The 21,100-nt window shown below is 37.5% G+C and overlaps 1 protein-coding gene across 1 annotated transcript; it reads right to left on the bottom strand.

Annotated features, from left to right (window-relative positions):
* Window positions 1–576: 576 nt before the first annotated feature.
* On the bottom strand, window positions 577–19,143 carry PRSS51 (serine protease 51). The gene is made up of 5 exons (XM_059410025.1): window positions 19,138–19,143; window positions 3,445–3,536; window positions 2,167–2,432; window positions 1,053–1,195; window positions 577–873 (listed from the first exon to the last, which is right to left on the bottom strand). Exons 1-5 carry the CDS (start codon window positions 19,141–19,143, stop codon window positions 577–579), a joined length of 804 nt encoding a protein of 267 aa, XP_059266008.1.
* Window positions 19,144–21,100: the final 1,957 nt, after the last annotated feature.

The following is a 21,100-nucleotide window of genomic DNA, read 5'->3' as shown; positions in this document are numbered from 1 at the left end:
ACAAGAAACTCCTGATCCTAACTCTATGATAGACTTTCCTTCATGACTGGCCCAGTGGATGAAAGCATTTTTACCTCAGCTGGGCATCTCCCTGTGTTTGGGTCTGTGTAAAGCACTGGGATGACAGAATTAAAGCTGGTCACAAGTTTGGCAATGCTATGTTCCATGAAAGAAGTAAAAGAATTCACTCAATAACACAAAATGTCAGAGTGATGAAAGACCTTGAAATTCATGTAATCAAATCTCCTTACTCATAGATAAAGAAACCAAGGTCCAAAAACATGAAGTGACTTCTCAAGGTTTGATTTCCAACACTATCCTGAAGCCTTCTTTGACCTTTTTAGAGGTCATCTTTATTCCTCTGAGATCCCCAATGTACAGCTTGTACCTCTTTTTAGTACTGTATTTGGACTTGCTTCATTAGATTTGCAATATGCAATATTTGGGAGACTAAGTGTCTAACTTCCAGGGTTTAGCAGAGAAGCCAAACTCATATCAATGTTTTATAGATGTTTTTGAAAAAATGGGAGGGGAAAAAAGGAGAAGGAGGAGGAGAAGTAAAGATGGGTCTAAAGCTTAGTGATTTGATTTATCACTAGTAAACATGGTGGCAAACAACATTTGAGAACCCAAGCCCAACAATAATGGGTATATTGGAACATGAAATAGGGAGCTTCTCCAGGCTCCTGAGATGGTATAGGCTTTTCCCTCCTTTTCTGTCTCCTCTTGGATCCATTGAATAAATTGAGCGACAGACACAAACATACCGGGCCTCCCCCTGAAGCCAGATCTTGTGCCCCAACTGAAGACACCCACTTGGAAGAGCCTCTGGGTTCCATGAGTAGTACAGACCATAGGTGCCCCACTGTCTCCCTGAGAATGAGAGAATGGAGAAGGTACAGTCTGCAAGGAATCCACAGTAGCTCTAAAAAGAGGGCAGGATGAGGGGGCCCTAGTGGCATGGACTAAGGGCCTCTCTCCAGGGTACTATCCTGAGAACGTAGAAAGTGGTGGGGCATGTGGAAGATGGGGCTGAGGCAGGGGCTGAGTACCTGGCAATCGCCTTTGGTGCCTGGTTCCTTCCAAGCACAAACCATGTTCCTAGAGAGCTGATCTACTCTCTTGCTGCATTCTCTCCAGCTAATCTGCATCACTCTCAGCTTCTGCAGGTACACGTTTAAGTTGTCAGGGAGGTCTGGGAAATGAGGAAGCTAGTGTGAGAATGAGTGCTGCATCAACCACTGAAAGTGGTTGATCACGGTGGAAGACACAGAATGATGCAAACACTTAGCAAACCATAGACTCACAGGGTAGAAAGGCCTTAGAGGTGACCTAATGTAATTCCCCACTCAATCTCCTCCTTAAGATCTCCAATAAGTGGTTTTGGGCAACTCATTCCTTCTGGAAGCAGCCTACTAAACCCCAAGCACTAGTCCCTGCCAGGTAAACTTAGAATAAACTTTCTCCATGGCTCTACTATCTCTCCACAGGCATGGTTGGTCCCTGTGCTGAGGTTCAGAATAACACAGCTTCTGAGTCAGTGTTGTCCAGTGTCTCTGCTAGGTCAGTGGAGAAATCAGGAAAATGACCCACCTATTACTGCCAATTTGTGGGAAGGAAAAAACTAATTCTAGAGGACCTTCTAGCTTCCCCATCCCATTCTCACCCTCCCAGAGGTTCTCGCTGTCTGGCCAGCCTTGCACCCTGGAGAAAGAGTAGAGTCATTGATGACAAAGCTTGGTTGAAGAATCACTGGTTCAGTTATTTTGATCACTGACTTTCATCAAATGATAAACAGATGGAGAGATGTACATTATAAAACAACCCATGAAGGAAGAATCCAAATTGGCTTTCTAGCGCCCAGTGTTTCTGCCCCCCCCCCCAAATTTTCACTCTCATATTTTGAGATTCTTCTATATTCCAGGCTTTCACTAGGGACTTTACAATATAATTGTATTTAATTTAATCCACATAACTGATTTGAGGGAGACATTGCTGTCATTCTACAGGTGAGAAAAGGTGAGCGTGACGAAGGTGGAGGAACTAGCTCAAGATCACAAAGCTAGAGTCGTGAGACCAAAGTTCAGACCTGAGTCTTCCAAAGCATCATGCTGTCTAGCCCAGGAAACATCAATGTGAACTTTCTATGGATTTTGAAGGGAAGACACATACCATGCTCATAAGCTGTCACCCACTCTGCCATCCAACACCGGTCCCAGATCCTTTCCTTCTTCTGCAGACAGATGGGCATTTTGAAGTTAGTGAATTGTACTGGTGTGGCAAGAAGGAGCAAGGAGAGATCACTGTCAAGGTGGGATGGTTTATAATCTTTGTGAATAATTATCTTCTGCACTTGCTTTCTCTCCAAGTGGACATCACTGAATCTTTTGGTTCCCATGACCACGGTAATATTTCCCAATGTCATTTTTAACCTAAAAAATGAAAATAATAACTCCAAACTATAGTAACAGTTACACTGAATTTCACATTTATAGACACATTTGTAAACAGCAGCGTTCACAAGTGATACTGAGAAATCCAATGAAATGGATGTGTAGTGCCCTAGAGACTGGCTAAAGATCAGAGTGGCAGGAATCAGGAGTCCAGGCTCAAGAAAATGTCTAAGCTAGTGAATTATCAGCCCAGGAAGATCTCCCCAACCCAAAGAAAGACAAATGAATCCATTTAAGAAAATAAGATGTGAATTCCTTGACAATAGGAATTTTGACTGTCTTGTTGATTGCTATATCACCAGCACTTGGAACAGCCCATGGTTCTGCTTAATGAGTATGTGTACAATGAACAAACATAGTGCATTGTCTGCACATATGGCAGGCAGGAGGAGGAGAAACTTGTACTGATTTTCCAATACTGGGTGCATAGTCATAACTAGCAGCCAACCTTAGGATATGGTTCACTTAAAAGGAGAAAGTAGGTATAGAAAAGAGATTTTTTGATACAAAGCCAATGGGAACAAACTGGGTATAGAGTCCATGGGTTCATAACCCTTGTGCATTAATCCATTAAACTATGCAGCCCAGACAAAATGTTGAGGAAAGGGGCCCCTGGGTGGCCTCTGCCTTCAGCTCAGGTCATGATCTCGGGGTCCTGGAATTGAGCCCCGCATCAGGCTCTCTGCTCAGCCTGCTTCTCCCCCACTCCCCCCACCGCCTGGGATCAAGCCAGGCATTGGGCTCTCTGCTCGGCAGAGAGCCTGCTTCCCTCCCCCCTCTCTCTGCCTGCCTCTCTGCCTTCTTGTGATCTCTCTCTGCCAAATAAATAAACAAAATCTTTTTTAAAAATGTTGAGGAAATTTGATGCAAATTAAGACAATGCTTCAGAAACTTACAGGGTTCTTGGGAAGCAATGGGCAGCTGTCAAAACCCACCACCGATGTATGATTGAGCCTCCACAGAGGTGTTTCCGTGAGATCTGGATACTCACTTGCCATGGGAACTCACCTTCCTGGACTTCAAACAGTTCACGAAATGATAACGATGATGAATTTGAAAAGGCAGGTCGGTGGCCACAATGAACTTTGAAAGAGAAACGAAAGAGCCATTTTTACATGAGGAGCATGGAGAAATACTTCTTATCAGGTATTCTCACCATCTTCCAAGTTTAGACTGGTAATGAAGCTGAGTGAAATAAATGAGCAGGCGCAGAGGGGCACAGAGAGGCAGAGGCTCAGAAAACACCAGCAAAACACTGGGGTGGCAATGCAAAAGGGCCAAAGATACGTAGGATCCATTCAGGAGACAGCAACCATGTAGAATTTGAATAGGGAAAGTCAATATCAAGAATCATAAATTATAACAGAGGAAGACTACAAACGGTCAACAGGACTCCAAGAATACCATAAGTCTAGAGTAGAGTGAAGGGACTGAACATGGCAGAGGAGACTCTCCCTAAGTTTCAGGTTCAGAAATTACTGGATAATGTGAGTTTGCAGTTCAAGGGAAAACAGAAGGTTGCTAGTTCTATTGCTACACAAGCAGGAGACATCCCTTTGAAGTACAGCTAGATTGAAGCTGTAACACCCCTCCTGCTAAGCAGGTAGAGGTGAGCAGGAGGGAGCTTAGGTATCAAGAGTCTGCTCATTAGCTAAAGGGCACAAGGCCTGGGATGTCCTTGTGTGTGTTAGGACAGCTGCAGTGAGGTTTAAGGAGACTGGAAGGATTTGGGGGACATGTCAAAGAAAAAGATATGACCACAAGGTGGCAGTAGCACACACAAGCTTTATTTCAGTAGGTCTGTATGTCCTACAAGCCCTTTAACAGCAGGAGACCATCCAGAAACTCCAAGGGCCACCATCCAGAAGGGGAGGAGGACAAGGGAACTCCCAGGGGCAAGAGATCAGAGAAGGTGTTTAACATCTAGGTAATGCTGTTCAGCAGCAGATATGGGAGTCTCTGAGTCAAAGAGCAATTAAGTGCAAATAATGGTGTGAGTGTTGATAATCAACAGGCTTTATCTTATCTATGACTAGCACATATTGGGTGCAGTTTCACCGGGTGTGCAAAATAGGCAGGCTTTCAACATCTAAAAACTGCTAAGTTGGGCTTTATTGAAAATAAATGGATGGGGCACCTGGGTGACTCAGTCAGTTAAACAACTGCCTTTTGCCCAGGTCATGGTCCTGGGGTCCTGGGATTGAGCCTCACATCGTGGGCTCCCTGCTCCGTGGGAAGTCGGCTTCTCCCTCTGCCTCTTCCCCCACACATGCTCTCTCTCACCTCTCTCTTTCAAAAAAAAAAATAATAATAATAATAAATAAAATCTTAAAAAGAAAAAGAAAACAAATGGATTGTAAAAAGTTAGAAGCCATTTTGGAGCCATTTACATATCAGGAGGTCACTAGACAGGGGACAAGGCTTAGGCTTATGACCTATATGGCTGGAGCCAAGCACTTCTGGATGTCCTCTCGCCCTGCAACAATCATACTGTAGGAACAAGGAGAAACAAACAGAAGCATGCCAGACAAGAACCAGGAAAAAAGTCCCTTCCTTCTGCAGTATCTAGTATCTAGTGTCTTTTGCTGAGGATAATTTTGTTTTCCAGATTAAGATATAACTGACATAGAACAGTGTGAAACTTTAATATGGACAACATGTTGATTTGATACACTTGTCTATTGCAAAATGATTAGCACCATAGCATTAACTAACAACTCCACCACATCCCGTTACCATTTTTTTGTAGTGAGAACATGTAAGATCTACTCTCTTAGCAACTTTCAAGTATATACTATGGTACTGTTAATCCTATGATTATCACCATATTATACATTAGGTTCCCAGAATCTATTCATCTTCTAACTGGAAATTTGGATCCTTTGATCAACCTCTTCCTATTCCCCACACCCCTGGCCCCTGATAACCACCATTCCACTCTGTTTCTATAACTTTGTTTTATTCAGATTCCAAATATAAGTGGGAACATACAGTCTTTGTCCTTCTCTGTCTTGATTTATTTCACTCAACATCATGCCCTCAGAGTCCAGTCATGTTATTGTAAATGGCAGGAATTCCTTCTTTCCTTTGACTGAATAATAGTCACACATATATCACATCTTTATCCATTCATCCATTGACAGACAGTTAGGTTGTTTCCTTATCTTAGCTCTTGTGAATAATGCTGAAATGAATGTGGAAATACAGACAACTCTTTGAGATCCTGTTTTCCTTTCCTTTGGATATATACCCAGAAATGGGATTGCAAGATCGTATAGCAATTCTATTCTCAATTTTTTAAGAAAACCCCATTCTGTTTTCCAAAATGGTTGTACCAATTTACATTCCCACTAACAGTACACAAGAGTTCCCTTTTCTCTACATCCTTCCCAATTTTTGTTAACTCTTGGGTTTTTTTTTTTTTTTTTTTTTTGATAAAAGCTACTTTAGCAGTTGTGAGGTGATATCTCATTGTGGCTTTGATTTGAATTTTCCTGAAGATTACTGATGTCAGTGTATCTGTTCATATTTCACCTATTTTTTGGTCATTTGTATGTCTTCTTTGGGAAAGAAGTTCCCAAATTCAGTTCATCTATCTATTTTTTAATCAAAAGAAAGTTTAAATTGTATGAATTCTTTATATAATTTGGATATTAAGCCTTTACCAGATATATGACTTGCAAATACTTTCTCCCATTCAATATGTTGCCTTTTAGTTTGTTGACTTTTTCTTCTGCTGTGCAGAACTTTTTAGTTTGATATAGTTCCTCTTACTAATTTTTCCTTTTATTGCTTATGTTTTTGGTGTCATAACCAAAAAATTATTGCCAGTAACAATGTCAAGGAATTTTTTCCCTTTGTTTTCTCCTAGGATTTTTATGGTTTTAGTTTTTATGTTTAAGAATTTAATCCATTTCAAGTTAACTTTGATGTGTGGTGTAAGGTTCCCATTTAATTTATGTGACTAACCTGTTTTTCAGAACCATTTATTGAAGAGACTTTTTTCCCCATTGAATATTCTTGAGTCCCTGTCAAATATTAGTTGACCCAGTATGTAAGGGTTTATTTCTGGGCTGTCAGTTTGTTTCCATTGGTCTTTCTGTCTGAGTTTATTCCCTGAAGCTTTGTGTGATGCCTCCAGTTTGTTATTACTGAGAATTACTTTGGCCATTCAGGGTCTGTGATGATTCCATAAAAATTTTAAGTTTTTTCTATTCCTGAGAAGGATGTTGGAATTTTGATAGAGATTGTATTGATGCCATAGATTGTTTTGAGTAGTATCAACATTTTAACAATATTAATTCTGATCCATAAACATAAGATATTTTTCCATTTGCTTGTGTTTTCTTCAGGTTTTTTTTTTTTTATCAAAGTTATAGTTTTTACTGTAGAGATCTTTCATCTTTTTGGTAAACTTTATTCCTATTTTTTTATTCTATTGTGAATGGGATTATTTATTTCATTCTCAGATATAATGTTGTTAGTCTGATTTACAGATCAGACTGATTTCTGTATGTTGATCTTGTATCCTGCAACTTAGCTGAGTTCATTGATTACTTTTTCAGTGTTGTAAATATATTTTCTATATAAAAAATTACATCATCTATATCCAAAACAATTTTCCTTTTTCATTTGGATGCCTTTTATTTTATTTTCTTGACTGGTTGCTCTAGCTAGGACTTCCAGTGCTTTGCTGAGTAAATGAGAATGGGCACTTTTGTCTTGTTCCCGGCCTTAGAGGAAAAACATTCAATGTTTCCCCATTGAGTGTAGTATTGGCTGTGGGTTTGTCATATATGGCTATTATGTTGAAGTATGTTCCTTCTATACCCAATATGTTGAGAATTTTTATCATGGAAAGCTAATGTATTTTGTCAAATATTATTTCTGCATCTACTGAAATGATCATGTGATTTTTATCTTTCATTCAGTTAATGTGGTATGCCACGTGTATTGATTTGTGAACTATTCTTTAATCCTAGGGATAAATATCACTCAATCATGGTTTATGATCCTTTTAATGTGCTATTGAATTTTGTTTGCTAATATTTTGTTAAGAATTTGTATAATTATATTCATCAGGAATATTGGTCTGTAGGTTTTTTTTTTTCTTTTATTACATTCTTATCTGGCTCTGGTGTTAGAATATGCTGGTCTTGTGAAATGTTTGGGAATGTTCCTTCCTCTTCTATTTTTTGGAGGAGATTGAAAGCATTGGCATTAATTCTTCTTTAAATGTTTGGTAGAATGAACCATTGAAACTGTCAGGTCTTGTCCTTCTCTATGTTGTTTAGCTTTTGATTACTGATTCAAACTTTTTTTTTTATGTTAGTCACCATGTAGTACATCATTAGTTTTTGATGTAGGGTTCCCTGATTCATTGTTTGCATATAACACCCAGTGCTCCATGTAATACATGCCCTCCTTAATACTCATCACCAGGCTAACCCATCCCCCCACACTCCTCCCCTCTAAAACCCTCAGTTTGTTTCTCAGAGTCCATAGTATCTCCTGGTTCTTCTCCCCCTCTGATTCCCCCCTTCGTTTTTCCCGTCCTTCTCCTAATGTCCTCCATGCATTCCTTATGTTTGACAAATAGGTGAAAGCATATGACAATTGACTTTCTCTGCTTGACTTATTTCACTTAGCATAATCTCTTCCAGTCCCATCCATGTTAATGCAAAAGCTGGGTACTCATCCTTTCTGATGGCTGAGTAATACTCCCTTGTGTATATGGACCACACATCCCCCTTCTTTTCACTACATCTGTATCTTTGGAGTAAATATCCAATAGTGCAATTGCTGGGTCATAGGGTAGCTCTATTTTTAATTTTTTAAAGAACCTCCACACTGTTTTCCAAAGTGGCTACACCAACTTGCATTCCCACCAATAGTGTAGGAGGGTTCCCCTTTCTCCACAGCCTCCAACATTTGTTGTTTCTTGCCTTGTCTATTTTTGCCATTCTGACTTGTGTAAGGTGGTGACTCAATGTGATTTGGGTTTGAATTTTCCTGATGGCTAATGACAATAGACATTCTTTCATGTGCCTGTTAGTTATTTGTATGTCTTCTTTGGAGAAGTGTCTGTTCATATCTTCTGCCCATTTTTTTTACTTTATTATTTGTTCTTTGGGTGTTGAGTTTGAGAAGTTCTTTATAGATCTTGGATATCAGCCCTTTGGCTGTAGTGTCATTTGTGAATACCTTCTCCCATTCTGTGGGTTGTCTCTTTGTTTTATTAATGGTTTCCTTTGCTGTGCAGAAGGTTTTTATTTTGATGAAGTCCCCAAAATTCATTTTTGCTTTTGTTTCCCTTGCCTTTGGAGATGTGTCATGAAAGAAGTTGCCGTGGCTGATAGTGAAGAGGTTCCTGCCTATGTTCTCCTCTAGGATTTTGATGGATTCCTGTCTCGCATTGAGGTCTTTCACCCATTTTGAGTTTATCTTTGTGTATGGTGTAAGAGTATGGTTGAATTTCATTCTTCTGTACATATCTGTCTAATTTTCACAGCACCATTTATTGAAGAGACTGTCTATTTTCCACTGGATATTCTTTCCTGCTTTGTCTAAGATTAGTTGATCATAGAGTTGAGGGTAAATATCTGGGCTCTCTATTCTTTTCCATTGGTCTACATGTCTGTTTTTGTGCCAGTACTATATTGCCTTGGTGATTACAGCTTTGTAATATAGCTTGAAATTGGGCAATGTGATGCCCCCAGCTTTGTTTTTCTTTTTTTTAACATTTCCTTGGTGATTTGAGGTTCTTCCTGGTTCCATACAAATTTTAGGATTGTTTGTTCCAGCACTTTGAAAAATGCCATTGGTATTTTGATTGGGATGGCATTGAAAGTATAGATTGCTCTGGGTAGCATAGACATTTTAACGATGTTTATTCTTCCAGTCCATGAGCATGGTATGTTTTTCCATCTTTTTGTATCTTTGATTTCTTTCATGAGTGTTCTGTAGTTCCAAGACTATAGACCTTTTATTTCAAGGTATCTTATGGTTTTTGGTGCTATTGTAAATGGAATTGTAAATGGCTCTAATTTCTCTTTCTACAGTTTCATTGTTAGTGTATAAGAAAGAAACTTATTTCAGTGCATTGATTTTGTATTCTGCCACATTACTGAATTGCTGTATGAGTTCTATTAATTTGAGAATGGAGTCTTTTGAGTTTTCCACACAAAGTATCATGTCATCTGTGAAGAGAGAGAGTTTGTCTTCTTCTTTGCCAATTCGAATATATTTATTTCTTTTTGTTGTCTGTTGTTAAGATTTCTAGTACTATGTTGAACAATAGTGGTGAGAGTAGACATCCTTGTTGTGTTCCTGATATTAAGGGAAAAGCTCTCAGCATTTCCCCATTAAGAATAATATTCACTGTGAGTTTTTCATAGATGGATTTTATGAAATTGAGAAGTGCTCCTTCTATGCCAATACTCTGATGAGTTTTAATCAGGAAAGGATGCTGTATTTTGTTAAATGCTTTTTCTGCACCAACTGAGAGGACCATGTGGTTCTTCTCACTCATATTAATGTGTTCTGTCACATTGATTGATTTGTGAATGTCAAACCACCCTTTATTCCCAGGGAAAATTCCCACCTGGTTGTAGTGGGTAATCCTTTTAATATACTGTTGGATCCTAGTAGCTAGGATCTTGTTGAGAATTTTGGCATCCATGTTGATCAGGGATAGTGGTCTGAAATTTTCCTTTTTGATGGGGTCTTTGCCTGGATTGAGGATCAAGGTAATGCTGGCCTCATAGAATGAGCCTGGAAGTTTTCCTTCTGTTTCTCTTTTTTTGAAACAGCTTCAGAAAAATAGATATTATTTCTTCTTTGAATGTTTGGTAGAATTCCCCATGCAATCCTTCTGGTCCTGGACTCTTTTTTGAGGTTTTTGATCACTGCTTCAATCTCCTTACTGGCTATTGGTCTGTTCAGGTTGTCAATTTCCTCCTGTTTCAGTCTTGGAAGTTTATAGGTTTTCAGGAATTCATGTATTTCTTTTAGGTTTCTTAACTTATTGCATATAACAGTAGTGATAATGGTTTCTGATTATTGTTTCTATTTCCTTAGTGTTGTCAGAGGTGATCTCTCCCCTTTTATTCATAATTTTATTAATTTGGGTCCTTTCTCTTTCCTTTTGGGTAAGTCTGGCCAGTAGTTTATTGATCTTATTAATTCTTTCAAAGAACCACCTTCTACTTTTGTTGATATGTTCTACTGTATTTCTGGTTTCTAATTCATTGATCTGTGCTTTAATCTTAATTATTTCCCTTTTTGTGCATGGGTTAGGCTTAATTTGTTGTTGATTCTCCAGATCTTTAGTGTTTAAAGACAGTTTGTATATTCAGGATTTTTCTATTTTTTTGAATGAGGCTTGGATGGCTAAGTATTTTCCCCTTAGGACCACCTTTGCTGTATCCCTAGGTTTTGGAAGGATTTTTTTTTGTTGTTGTTCTTATTGATTTCCAGGAATCGTTTAAGTTCTTTGATTTCCTGGTTGACCCAAACATTCTTTTTTTTTTTTTTTTTAAGATTTTATTTATTTGACAGAGAGAGATCACAAGTAGGCAGAGAGGCAGGCAGAGAGAGAGGAGGAAGCAGGCACCCTGCTGAGCAGAGAGCCCGATGTGGGACTCGATCCCAGGACCCTGAGATCATGACCTGAGCCGAAGGCAGCGGCTTAACCCACTGAGCCACCCAGGCGCCCCTGACCCAAACATTCTTAAGCAGGATGGTCTTTAGGTTCCAAGTGTTTGAATTTCTTCCAAACTTTTTCTTGTGATTGAGTTCCAATTTCAAAGCAATGTGATCTGAGAATATGCTGGGAATAATCTCCGTCTTTGGTATCAGTTTAAGACCTGGTTTGTGACCCAGTATGTGTTGTATTCTGGAGAAAGTTTCATGTGTGCTTGAGAAGAATGAGTATTTTCTTGTTTTAGGATGGAATGTTCTGTATATGTCTATGAGGTCCATCTGGTCCAATGTGTCATTCAAAGCTCTTGTTTCTTTGTTGATTTTTTGCCTAAATTATCTGTTTTCTGTTTAGATTGGAGTGGTAAGGTCTCCTACAATTAACATATTCTTATCAATATGTTTCTTTATTTTGGTTAACAGTTCGCTTATGTAGTTGGCTGCTCCCGTGTTGGGGGCATAGATACTTACAATTGTTAGATCTTCTTGTTGGATAGACCCTTTAAGAATGATATACTGTCCTCCTGTATATATGACTACAGTCTTTAGCTTAAAATCTAATTTGTCTGATAAGAGAATTGGTACCTGAGATTTCTTTAGCAGTCCATTGGTATGAAAGATTGTTCTCCACCCCTTCACTTTCAGTCTGGATGTATCTTTAGGTTCCAAAACAAGTGTCTTGTAGATAGCATATGGATAGGTCCTGTTTTTTTATCCAATATGCAACCCTGTGCCATTTTATGGGAGCATTTAGACCATTCACATTGAGAGTGATTATTGAAAGATAAGATTTTATTGTCATCATGTTGCCTGTGATGTCCTTGTTTCTATAGATTTTCTCTGTAAACTTCTGTATCACTCTTGGGGTCTTTCTCCTTTTACAGAACCCCCTTAATATTTCTTGCTGGGACAACTTTGGTGGTCACATATTCTTTCAGATTTGCCCATCTTGGAAGCTCTTTCTCTCTCCAATTATTCTAAATGACAGCCTTGCCAAATAAAGTATTCTTGGCTGTATGTTCTGCTCATTGAGTACCCTGAATATGTCTTGGCAGCCCTATCTGGCTTGCCAGGTCTCTGTGGACAGGTCTGATGTTGTTCTGATGTTCCTTCCTTTGTGCATAAGGAATGTCTTTCCCCCAGCTACCCTTAAGATTGTTTCTTTGGTTTTGAGATTCACAAGTTTTACTAGTACATGCATGGGTGTTGATTTATTCTCCTTGATTTTGGGGGGTGTTCTATCTGCCTCTAGGACATGAATCTTTTTTTCATTCCCCAGATTAGGGAAGTTCTCAGCTAGGATTTGCTCAAATATATCTTCTACCTCCCTCTCTCTCTACACCCTCTCAGGGATCCCAGTAATTCTGATACTGGAACATTTCATGGCATCATTTATTTCTCTAGTTCTGTTTTCATGGATTATAAGCTGTTTGTTCCAGGCCTCCTCCTGATCCTTCTTTTTTATTTCTTTGTCTTCTAGATCATTAATTCATTCTTCTGCCTTATTTACCCTAGCTGTTAGAATATCTAGATTAGATTGGTTCTCATTGGTAGTATATTTATGTTCTGCCAGATCAACTCTTAACTTTTGCCCTTAGAGAATCTATGTTGTCATTAATGGTTTTCTCCAACCTAGCTATTGTCTGCATACACTGAAGTCTGTTTCTGACATCTTGCTTATATCTATATCCATTAATTCTGTGGCAGAGGTCACAGTATTTTAGTTTTTCCTAAACTAAAACTAAGTTTTAGTGTTAGTGTTGGGGTTTCCTCCTCTTAAACTAAACTTTAGTTTAGTTTTAGTGTTGGGGGTTCCTCCTCTTAGTCATTCTATTGAAGGATGGTTGAAGGAATGTATGGAGTCCAATTATTGACCACAACCGAAGCAACATACACTTGTTTTATAGGGAATGTAGGGTTGGCTGCCTCTTATTCTTCCAACCTGTCTTCTGGGGTAGGGGCCAGCCACACTGTTACTCAGGCAACCCTATTTGAGCAGAGTCCCCCCTGTGAGGGTGATGGGCTCAGTGAAAACTGGCTTTGGGGGGACTTTTGTTCTCTGTCATCTTTCCCTGACAGCTTTCTGAATACCTTCTGAGAGTCAGAACAGGAGTGAACCGTATCCAAATTTCTGTCTCAGAACAGAGAGATCCCAGTCTGTTCTCCACCAGAAAACCCTCCAGGCCACATTGTCTCCATTTTTGTCTCTCCTCCTAAAAACCACAGCACCCTGTGTTGTGCTCCCCAAAGCAGCACTCTCAGCCCTTACTTCCAGGTCCAGGCATGTCTCTGCCCTTTGTGCTTCTAAAACCACCAGCCACCCTCAGTTTGCATATGCACCCCCACAGCACAGGATTTCAGTCTGGGGGCTGCCCTAAAGTCCTTTCCCTGCTGCTACTGGTCTGCAAGTCTATGCCCGGTCCCCAGTACAGGAGGCTTTTGTGCTCTGGTGGTGCAGGATCCCAGAAGGCTCCCATCTCCTTCTGTTTATCTTCCAATATCTGCCAGCAGAATCATGGCTCCACGTTTCACACCTCAAAACCAGCTGCCAGAGATATTCTGTTGGTATAGATCCAGATATATCTTCTTACATCTCAGGCTAATTTTGTGGGTGTTCAGTGTGGTCTGGTAGATATCCAGCTCAATTCAGGAGACCGGTTGAAATAAGATCCTCTAATCCTCCACCATCTTTCCCTCCTTTCCTCATTCAATTTTCTTACTCATTATTGGTCTTCTCAGATTTTCTATTTTTTCATGATTCAGTTTGGTAAGTTTTATGTCCTAGGAATATGTCCAATTTTCTAGGTTATCTAATCTGTTGCCATATAATTTTTATGAGCCTATGTATTTTTGTAGTATAAGTTGTCATGTCTTTTTTCATTTCTAATTTTATCATTTGACTCTTCTTTCCTTTTTTTTTTTTTTTTTCTTAGTCTAGCTAAAGGTTTGTAAATTTTGTTTACCTTTTTTTAAAAAACTGACTTTTAGGGGTGCCTGGGTGGCTCAGTCTTTGGGTGTCTGCCTTCAGCTCAGGTCATGATCCTGGGGTCCTGTGACTGAGCCCCACATTGGTCTCTTGGTGGGAAGCCTGCTTCTCCCTCTCTCATGGCCCCTGCTTGTATTCCTTCTCTTGCTGTGTCTCTCAAATAAGTAAATAAAACCTTTCAAAAAAAACCTGACTTTTAGTTTTGTTGACACTTTGTATTGTTTTTCTGATTTCTATTTCACTTATTTTCACTCTGATCTTTATTATTTCTTTCCTTCTGCTAACTATGGGCTTGATTTGTTCTTCTTTTTCAAGTTCCCTGAAGTATAAATATAGGTTGTTTATTTGAGATCATTCTAATTTCTTAATATATCCATTTATCACTATAAACTTTCCTCTCAATTACTTTTGCCCCATTACATAAGTTTTTTAAAAATTTTATTTATTTATTTATTTGGCAGACACAGAGAGAGAAATCACAAGGAGGCAGAGAGGCAGGCAAAGAGAGAGGGGGGAACCAGGCTCCCCAATGAGCAGAGAGCCCAAAGTGAGGCTTGATCCCAGGACCCTGAGATCATGACCTGAGCTGGAGGCAGAAGCTTAACCTACTGAGCCACCCAGGTGCCCCATCACATAATTTTTGATACATTGCATTTCCATTTTCATTTGTTTTGAGATATTTGTAAAATGTCTCTTTCTCTCTCTTTTTAAAGATTTTATTTATCTATTTGAAAGAGAGAATGAGAGAGGGAGAGAGAGAGAGCATGAAAGGAGGAAGGATCAGAGGGAGACACACACTCCCTTATGAGCAGGGAATCCAATGGGGCACTTGATCCTGGACTTCAGGATCACTACCTGAGCTGAAGGCAGTCTCTTAACCAACCAACTGAGCTACCCTGTAAAATGTCTCTTTTGATTTCTTCTTTGATCCATTGATTGTTCAGAAGTCTGTTGTTTAGGTTCCACATACTTAAAGACTTTTCAGCTTTTCCCTTCTTCATTTCTAACTTCATTACATTGTTGTCAGAAAAGATTGTTGATATGATTTCAATCCTCTTCAAACTTCTAAGATTTTTTTTGTTTGTGCCATACCATACAATTTATTCTCAAGTATGTTACCTGTGCACTCTAGAAGAATATTCTCCTGCCATTTGTTAGAATGGTCTATGCATGTTTATTAAATTCATTTGTTTTGGATTATGATTCAATTCCAATATTTTCTTTTGATTTTTTTCTGGATGTCCTACCCATTGTTGACAATGAGGTAGTGAAATATACTACTACTATTATTATATTTTTAACTATTTCTGTCTTCAAATCCATTAGTATTTGTTTAATATATTCCATTGCTGCAATGTTGGGTACCTATATATTTACTATTGTTATATCTTCTTGATATATTGACTTTTTGATCATAATATAATGATCTTCTGCATCTCTTGTTGTCTTTTTTAGCATAAAGTCTACTTTATCTGATGTAACTATGGCTACCTTCATTTTTCTTTTGTTTTCCACATGCATGAAGTATCTTTTTCTATCCCTCTACATTGAGCCTAGGTGTGTCTTTAGAGCTAAAATGAATTTCCTGTAGGCAGCATGTAGTTGGTTCTTGTTTTTTTGTTTGCTTGTTTGTTTTGTTTTTGTTTTAATCCACCCAGAATAGTCTGTGCCTTTCTATTGGTAAATTTTATTCTTTTATATTTAGTGTGACTATTGGTATGTTAAGGCATAGTACTGCCATCATATTATTTGTCTTCTGGTTGTTTTGTATCTCCATTGTTTCTTTTTCCCTCTGTTTCTGTCTTCTTTTATAAAGTGGTGGTTTTCCATGGTAATTTACTCTCCCCTTTTATGTTTTGTGACTCTTCTCTAGGTTTTTAGTTTGTGGTTACCATGTGGCTTACAAAAAACATCTCATATATAAAATAGTTCTTCTTATGCAGATAGCACCTAATCTTCATTTGCCTATAAACTTCCACCCTTTTACTACTTTGCTTTTATATTTTTCATGTCACAATTTACCTTTCATTGAAAGGTAAATTCACTGAAAATTTCATTGAAAAATTATAGTAGCTATAGTTATTTTAATGTTCCTTTCCTTTAATCTTTATAATGTAATTGATTAACCCAGCATTCTAATATAGAGTTCCAGTTTCTTAATTCTGTTTATTTTTCACTTTTGCTAGAGTAGTGTGTACTTTCATTTGCTTTTATGTCACTAATAAGGATTTTTTTTTTTTTTTCATTTCAACCTGAAGAACTCCTTTCAGCATTTCTTGCAAGGCAGATCAAGCGGTGGTGAATTCCCTGAGCTCTTGTTTGTCTAGAAAAGGCTTTATTTCTCTTTCATACCTGAAGGATACCTGGCTAGATAAAGTATTCTTGGCTGGCAAGTTTTATCTTTCAACACTTTGAACATGTCATTCTAATCTCCTGGCCTGTAGATTTTCTGCTGGGAAATCAGAAGATAGCCAAATGAGGGCTTCTTTGTAGATTACTTTCTTTTAAAAACAAAATTAGTCTTGAACTCTACCTTGTATTGTACATAAAATTTGAAACCAAATTGCATGTCTAAATATAAAAGATGAAAAATAAAACTTCTAGAAAATAACATAGGGAAACATCTTTATCAACCTGGGATGGGAAAAATGTTAATTTAATATATAAAATCATTTAAATTCTGGAATAATGAAAGCTAACAAATTTTCAGTATCTGCAAAGTGTCTGTCATTGTTCTCAGAGCTTTAGGCATATTTAATCTTCACAAAAACCCTAATATTGCCATTTTACAGATAAGAAAACAAATACAGAGATATTTACTAACTTATTCTGAGATCACATAGCAAGTATGTGAAGGAAATGTAATTAGTTGCTGTCAGTCTAACTTTAGAACTCAATATGCTGCTACAGGTCTGATTGTGTTTATAACCTGGGATGAAAAGGTCCTTCTAGTACATCAAATAAAAATACTGATGAGTTTTTTACATAAACTTAAAATTTTTACATTTGGTCCAAAATAGACTTTTAAGAGTGTTAAAAAAAAAATTAGGAGAAAAGATTTTGCAACACACAAAAGAGACAAAGGGTTAATGTCATTAAAATTTTAAAAAGGTCCTACAAACCAATTAACAACACCCATTCAAATGGGAAAAATGAGAAAGTTATAGGAACTGGTAATTCTCAAAAGGATAAATGAAAAATGTTACAACTAAAGAAAATGCTACAAATAAGGGGGTAAAGGGTGGTCTTGTGGCCAGATATATTTCAGAAATATCAGATTAAATAAAATTAAACTATTTTCTTCACATTGAGATTTCTCAAAACCTTTAATATGTGAATATTCACTGTGACTCTACAGAAAAAGTATGAAATAGAACATTTTTAAAATCTTATTTAACCATGAGGACTTTTCTAACAGGACAGGAATTCTATTGAACATACTTGAAAATGCTGCATTAATTCATTTGCTCCTATAATAGTCCTATAACTTTTCCCACTTTATGAGGTTACATAATCTCATACAGGTGGTCTAAATTAATGAGGCCTTTATTCCACCACAACTCTGTTACTTGTCCCAGAGTGTTGCGCCTAGAAAGATCCTTAATACATTTATAAAGAAGGGAGCAGAGACTTTTTTATAAAGTCAGTGGAGACTTATAAGACTGGAGAAGCAGAGGCAATTGCTAAACTCTTGCTCCAAGTCCCCTGTATTTCCAGAATTCTGGGTCCAGACCCTGGGGGATCATTTTAAATGGCATGTTCACTAAGCCCAAAACATCTACTTTGATTAATCAGTTGTAATCTCCTCATTTCCTGAGCCATTTTCTCTAACACATCATCCCCTCAGGACTCAGAATCAAGTCTACAGGAACCAGGTAAGAGGTTGTAGGCCTCTTTCCATCCTTTGCCCTGGGTTAGCCTGGCACAGACCTGGCTCTTCCAGGGCATGTCCCTTGAGCACCATAAGCAGTGGAATTAGAAGCTGGAGCATCTTCTTTTCATTCCAGTCCAGAATTGCCCAACCTATGCATTTAACCAAAGCTGATAAAGGGCTAGCTGCAGCTGCTTCAGTTGGGGCCATCACAAATGCATGGCAGAGCTAGTCTTGGGTGACATCACAGTAAGCCCAGGGTTGCGGAGGAAACAGGGGATGCGGGGCAGCCTGGCTTAATGAGTCTGTGTGGCTAATCCTTCCCTATATTCTCTCCATAGTGGGGAATAAAGGGACACCATGTTAGGCAAACTTTTGTTTGCACATTCCCTTCCCACTTTTGACTCTGAGCCTCTTGAGGGACCATGTATTCTATCATATGCTTTGGCATCAAAAAGCTATGGGTCTTTGGGTGAGTTTTCATATTTTTTATCTCAAAGCCTGCTCTGACTTTTTAGAAGATTGAATTTTCTTGTGAGGTTAGTGGGGAGAATGGTGGAATGAAAGTGGGTCACATAGTCACATATGCATGAAAAGATTACTCTGAGTGTTACACAGAGATTATTTTAGAGAGGATTAAATAGAAAAGAGAATATAATTTAGGAAGTGGCTCCAGAAATGTAGATGAAAAATGATGATGGCCTAGAGTAGTAAAGAGGGTTTATGCATTAGTTTGCTAAGGCTATCATAAAAATGTACCACACAGTGGTTGGCTTAAACAACAGAGATTTCTCAGTTCTGCAGGCTGGTAAGTCCAAGATTGAGGTGTCAACAGGGTTGGCATCCTTCTGAGGGACATAATGGAAGGATCTGTTCCAGGTCTCTCTGGTTGGTGTGCAGATGGCCACTCTCTCACTGCCTCTTCACATGGTCTTCTCTCTGCACATGCACTCCTGATTTAATTTTAGTTTCAGTGTAGTTAACGTATTATAACTTAATAACATATAATGTGTTATATTAGTTTTAGGTGTACAACATAGTGACTCAACAATTTCATATATCACCCAGTGCTCATCACAAGTGCAGTCCTTAATCTCTGTCCTTATTTCACCCATCTCCCTGCATACCTCCATTCTGGTAACCATCTTCCTCTTTTTATAAGAAAAACAGTTATATTGGATAAGGGCCTTATTTTAACTTAAGCATCTCTTCAAAGATTTTATTTCCAAATATGATTACATCCTGAGGTATAGGGGGCTGGATGTCCACATAAGAATTTTAAGAGGGACACAATTCAGCCCGTAATAGTGGAGTTACCAAGAAACAGATGTAAATGAGAGATACCCAAAGAGGTTGAATATAAAAATAATGTGATTGATGAGCTCTATAAGATGAGCATTTAGATCCAAGTACAGATCTGAAATTTGGGGGTGGGGTATCAATTGGAAAGTTATCAGCCTATTGAAGTCATGGAGTGGATGGGATTGTTCACTGAGAAGGTTTGGAGAGAGAAGCAAAGAAGGCCAAGGGGTGAGCCCAGAAGAACTGACAACATTTATGGTGCTATATAGGAAGCAGGGCTGGAATAAGAAGCTGGCAATTACCAGAAGTACTGTAGAAAAATTAGAAGACGGTGTTGGTGTCTAGAATACTACTAAAACGTCCCAAAGAGAAGCAATGCCTCCTGATTAAAGATAATCGCTCCACATGTCCTCTGAAACTCTCAATCCTCCTACAGCCTTGGGAATCTGATACTATCAATTATTTGTTCCCTCCCTAGTCCTCATGCTCTTTTTCTCTTTCACATCTTTCTCATCAACATTTAAATGTGGCTCAGTTGGTTAGGCGTCCCCTCTTGGTTTGGCTCAGGTAGTGATCTCATGGGGTCATGAGATCAAGCCCTGTGTTGGGTTCTGTTCTTGGCATGGGGTCTGCTTGGAGATTCTCTCCCTCTGCCCCTCCCCGCACATATGCACATGTGTGCATGAGCGCCTGCTCTCTCTCTCCAAAATAAATAAGTGACTCTTTAGAAGAAAAAAGTTTGGTGTGTCATCAACGCATAAAATATATGTATATACTAGACTATTATATCATTTAGTGCCATAAAATACACACAAATCTTTTACAAAAAGTGAAGATTTATGCACACATATAGAATTTACAGACTGTACATGGAATCATTCATGGTCAGGAGAAATATAAGCAAATGGAAAGATGCAATATTAAATAATAACTGTAAAAAATTAATAGTAGTAGTGCATGCTATATTACTGTACAATACTATACTATACAACACTATACTATACTATATTACTACAGCATATATATAAAATATATATTATATATTTATATAATATATATATTATAAAAATATATATAATATATATTATAAAAATAAATTTATATTTTAATTTTGATATTTTAATATTTAATATTTAATTCATAAATTGAGTTAATAAATAATTTAATTAAATCATTAATCAAATTAATTAATTAATGATAAAATATCAATTTAATTCATTTAAATTTTAAATATTAAAATTTAAAATATTAATATTAAATACTAATTTAATAGTAAATGAATCAAATAAATATTAAATAATATTAGAAATTAATTTAATATTTTTAAATAAATAAATTTATTAAATTTAACAATTTATTATAAAATAATATTAAATATTCTAAATATATCAAAATATTTAAAAATATTAATTTAATTTATTTAAATATTAAATAGATATGATTAGAATAAATATTTAATTAATAAATTAATTTATAGAATTAATAATTTTTATATTTTATATTTTATATTTGATTTTAATAGTTTCATATATACTATATAAATATATATACAGTATATATACTATATAGTATATTACTGTAGTACTATGCTATACATATTACTATATTACATATAGTAGTTCATACTATATTACTGTAATGATTTCATAGCCCTCTTCTGTTGCTCTTGCAGTGAACTTCAGTGTTGGGAATATCTACTTAAAATGCTGTGATGTCAATCATTCCCCTGTAAACCGCTGGTCCCGCTGGTCTTTGCAGTAAATTGTGTATTGCATTTAAAAAGTGATC

This window comes from Mustela nigripes, chromosome 1 (genome assembly GCF_022355385.1).
Source record: "Mustela nigripes isolate SB6536 chromosome 1, MUSNIG.SB6536, whole genome shotgun sequence".
Classification (NCBI taxonomy): domain Eukaryota; kingdom Metazoa; phylum Chordata; class Mammalia; order Carnivora; family Mustelidae; genus Mustela; species Mustela nigripes.
Note: the sequence above shows the minus strand (reverse complement) of the source record. Positions and strands in the feature narration are given on the sequence as shown.

Excerpts from the sequence above, each read along its gene's own strand:
- PRSS51 (XM_059410025.1), bottom strand. Across the intron at positions 1,196-2,166 it reads AGCTTATGAGCATGGTATGT|ACCTCCCTGACAACTTAAAC; the intron begins GTCTTCCCTTCA and ends CTCATTTCCCAG. Across the intron at positions 874-1,052 it reads GCACCAAAGGCGATTGCCAG|GGAGACAGTGGGGCACCTAT; the intron begins GTACTCAGCCCC and ends TCTCATTCTCAG.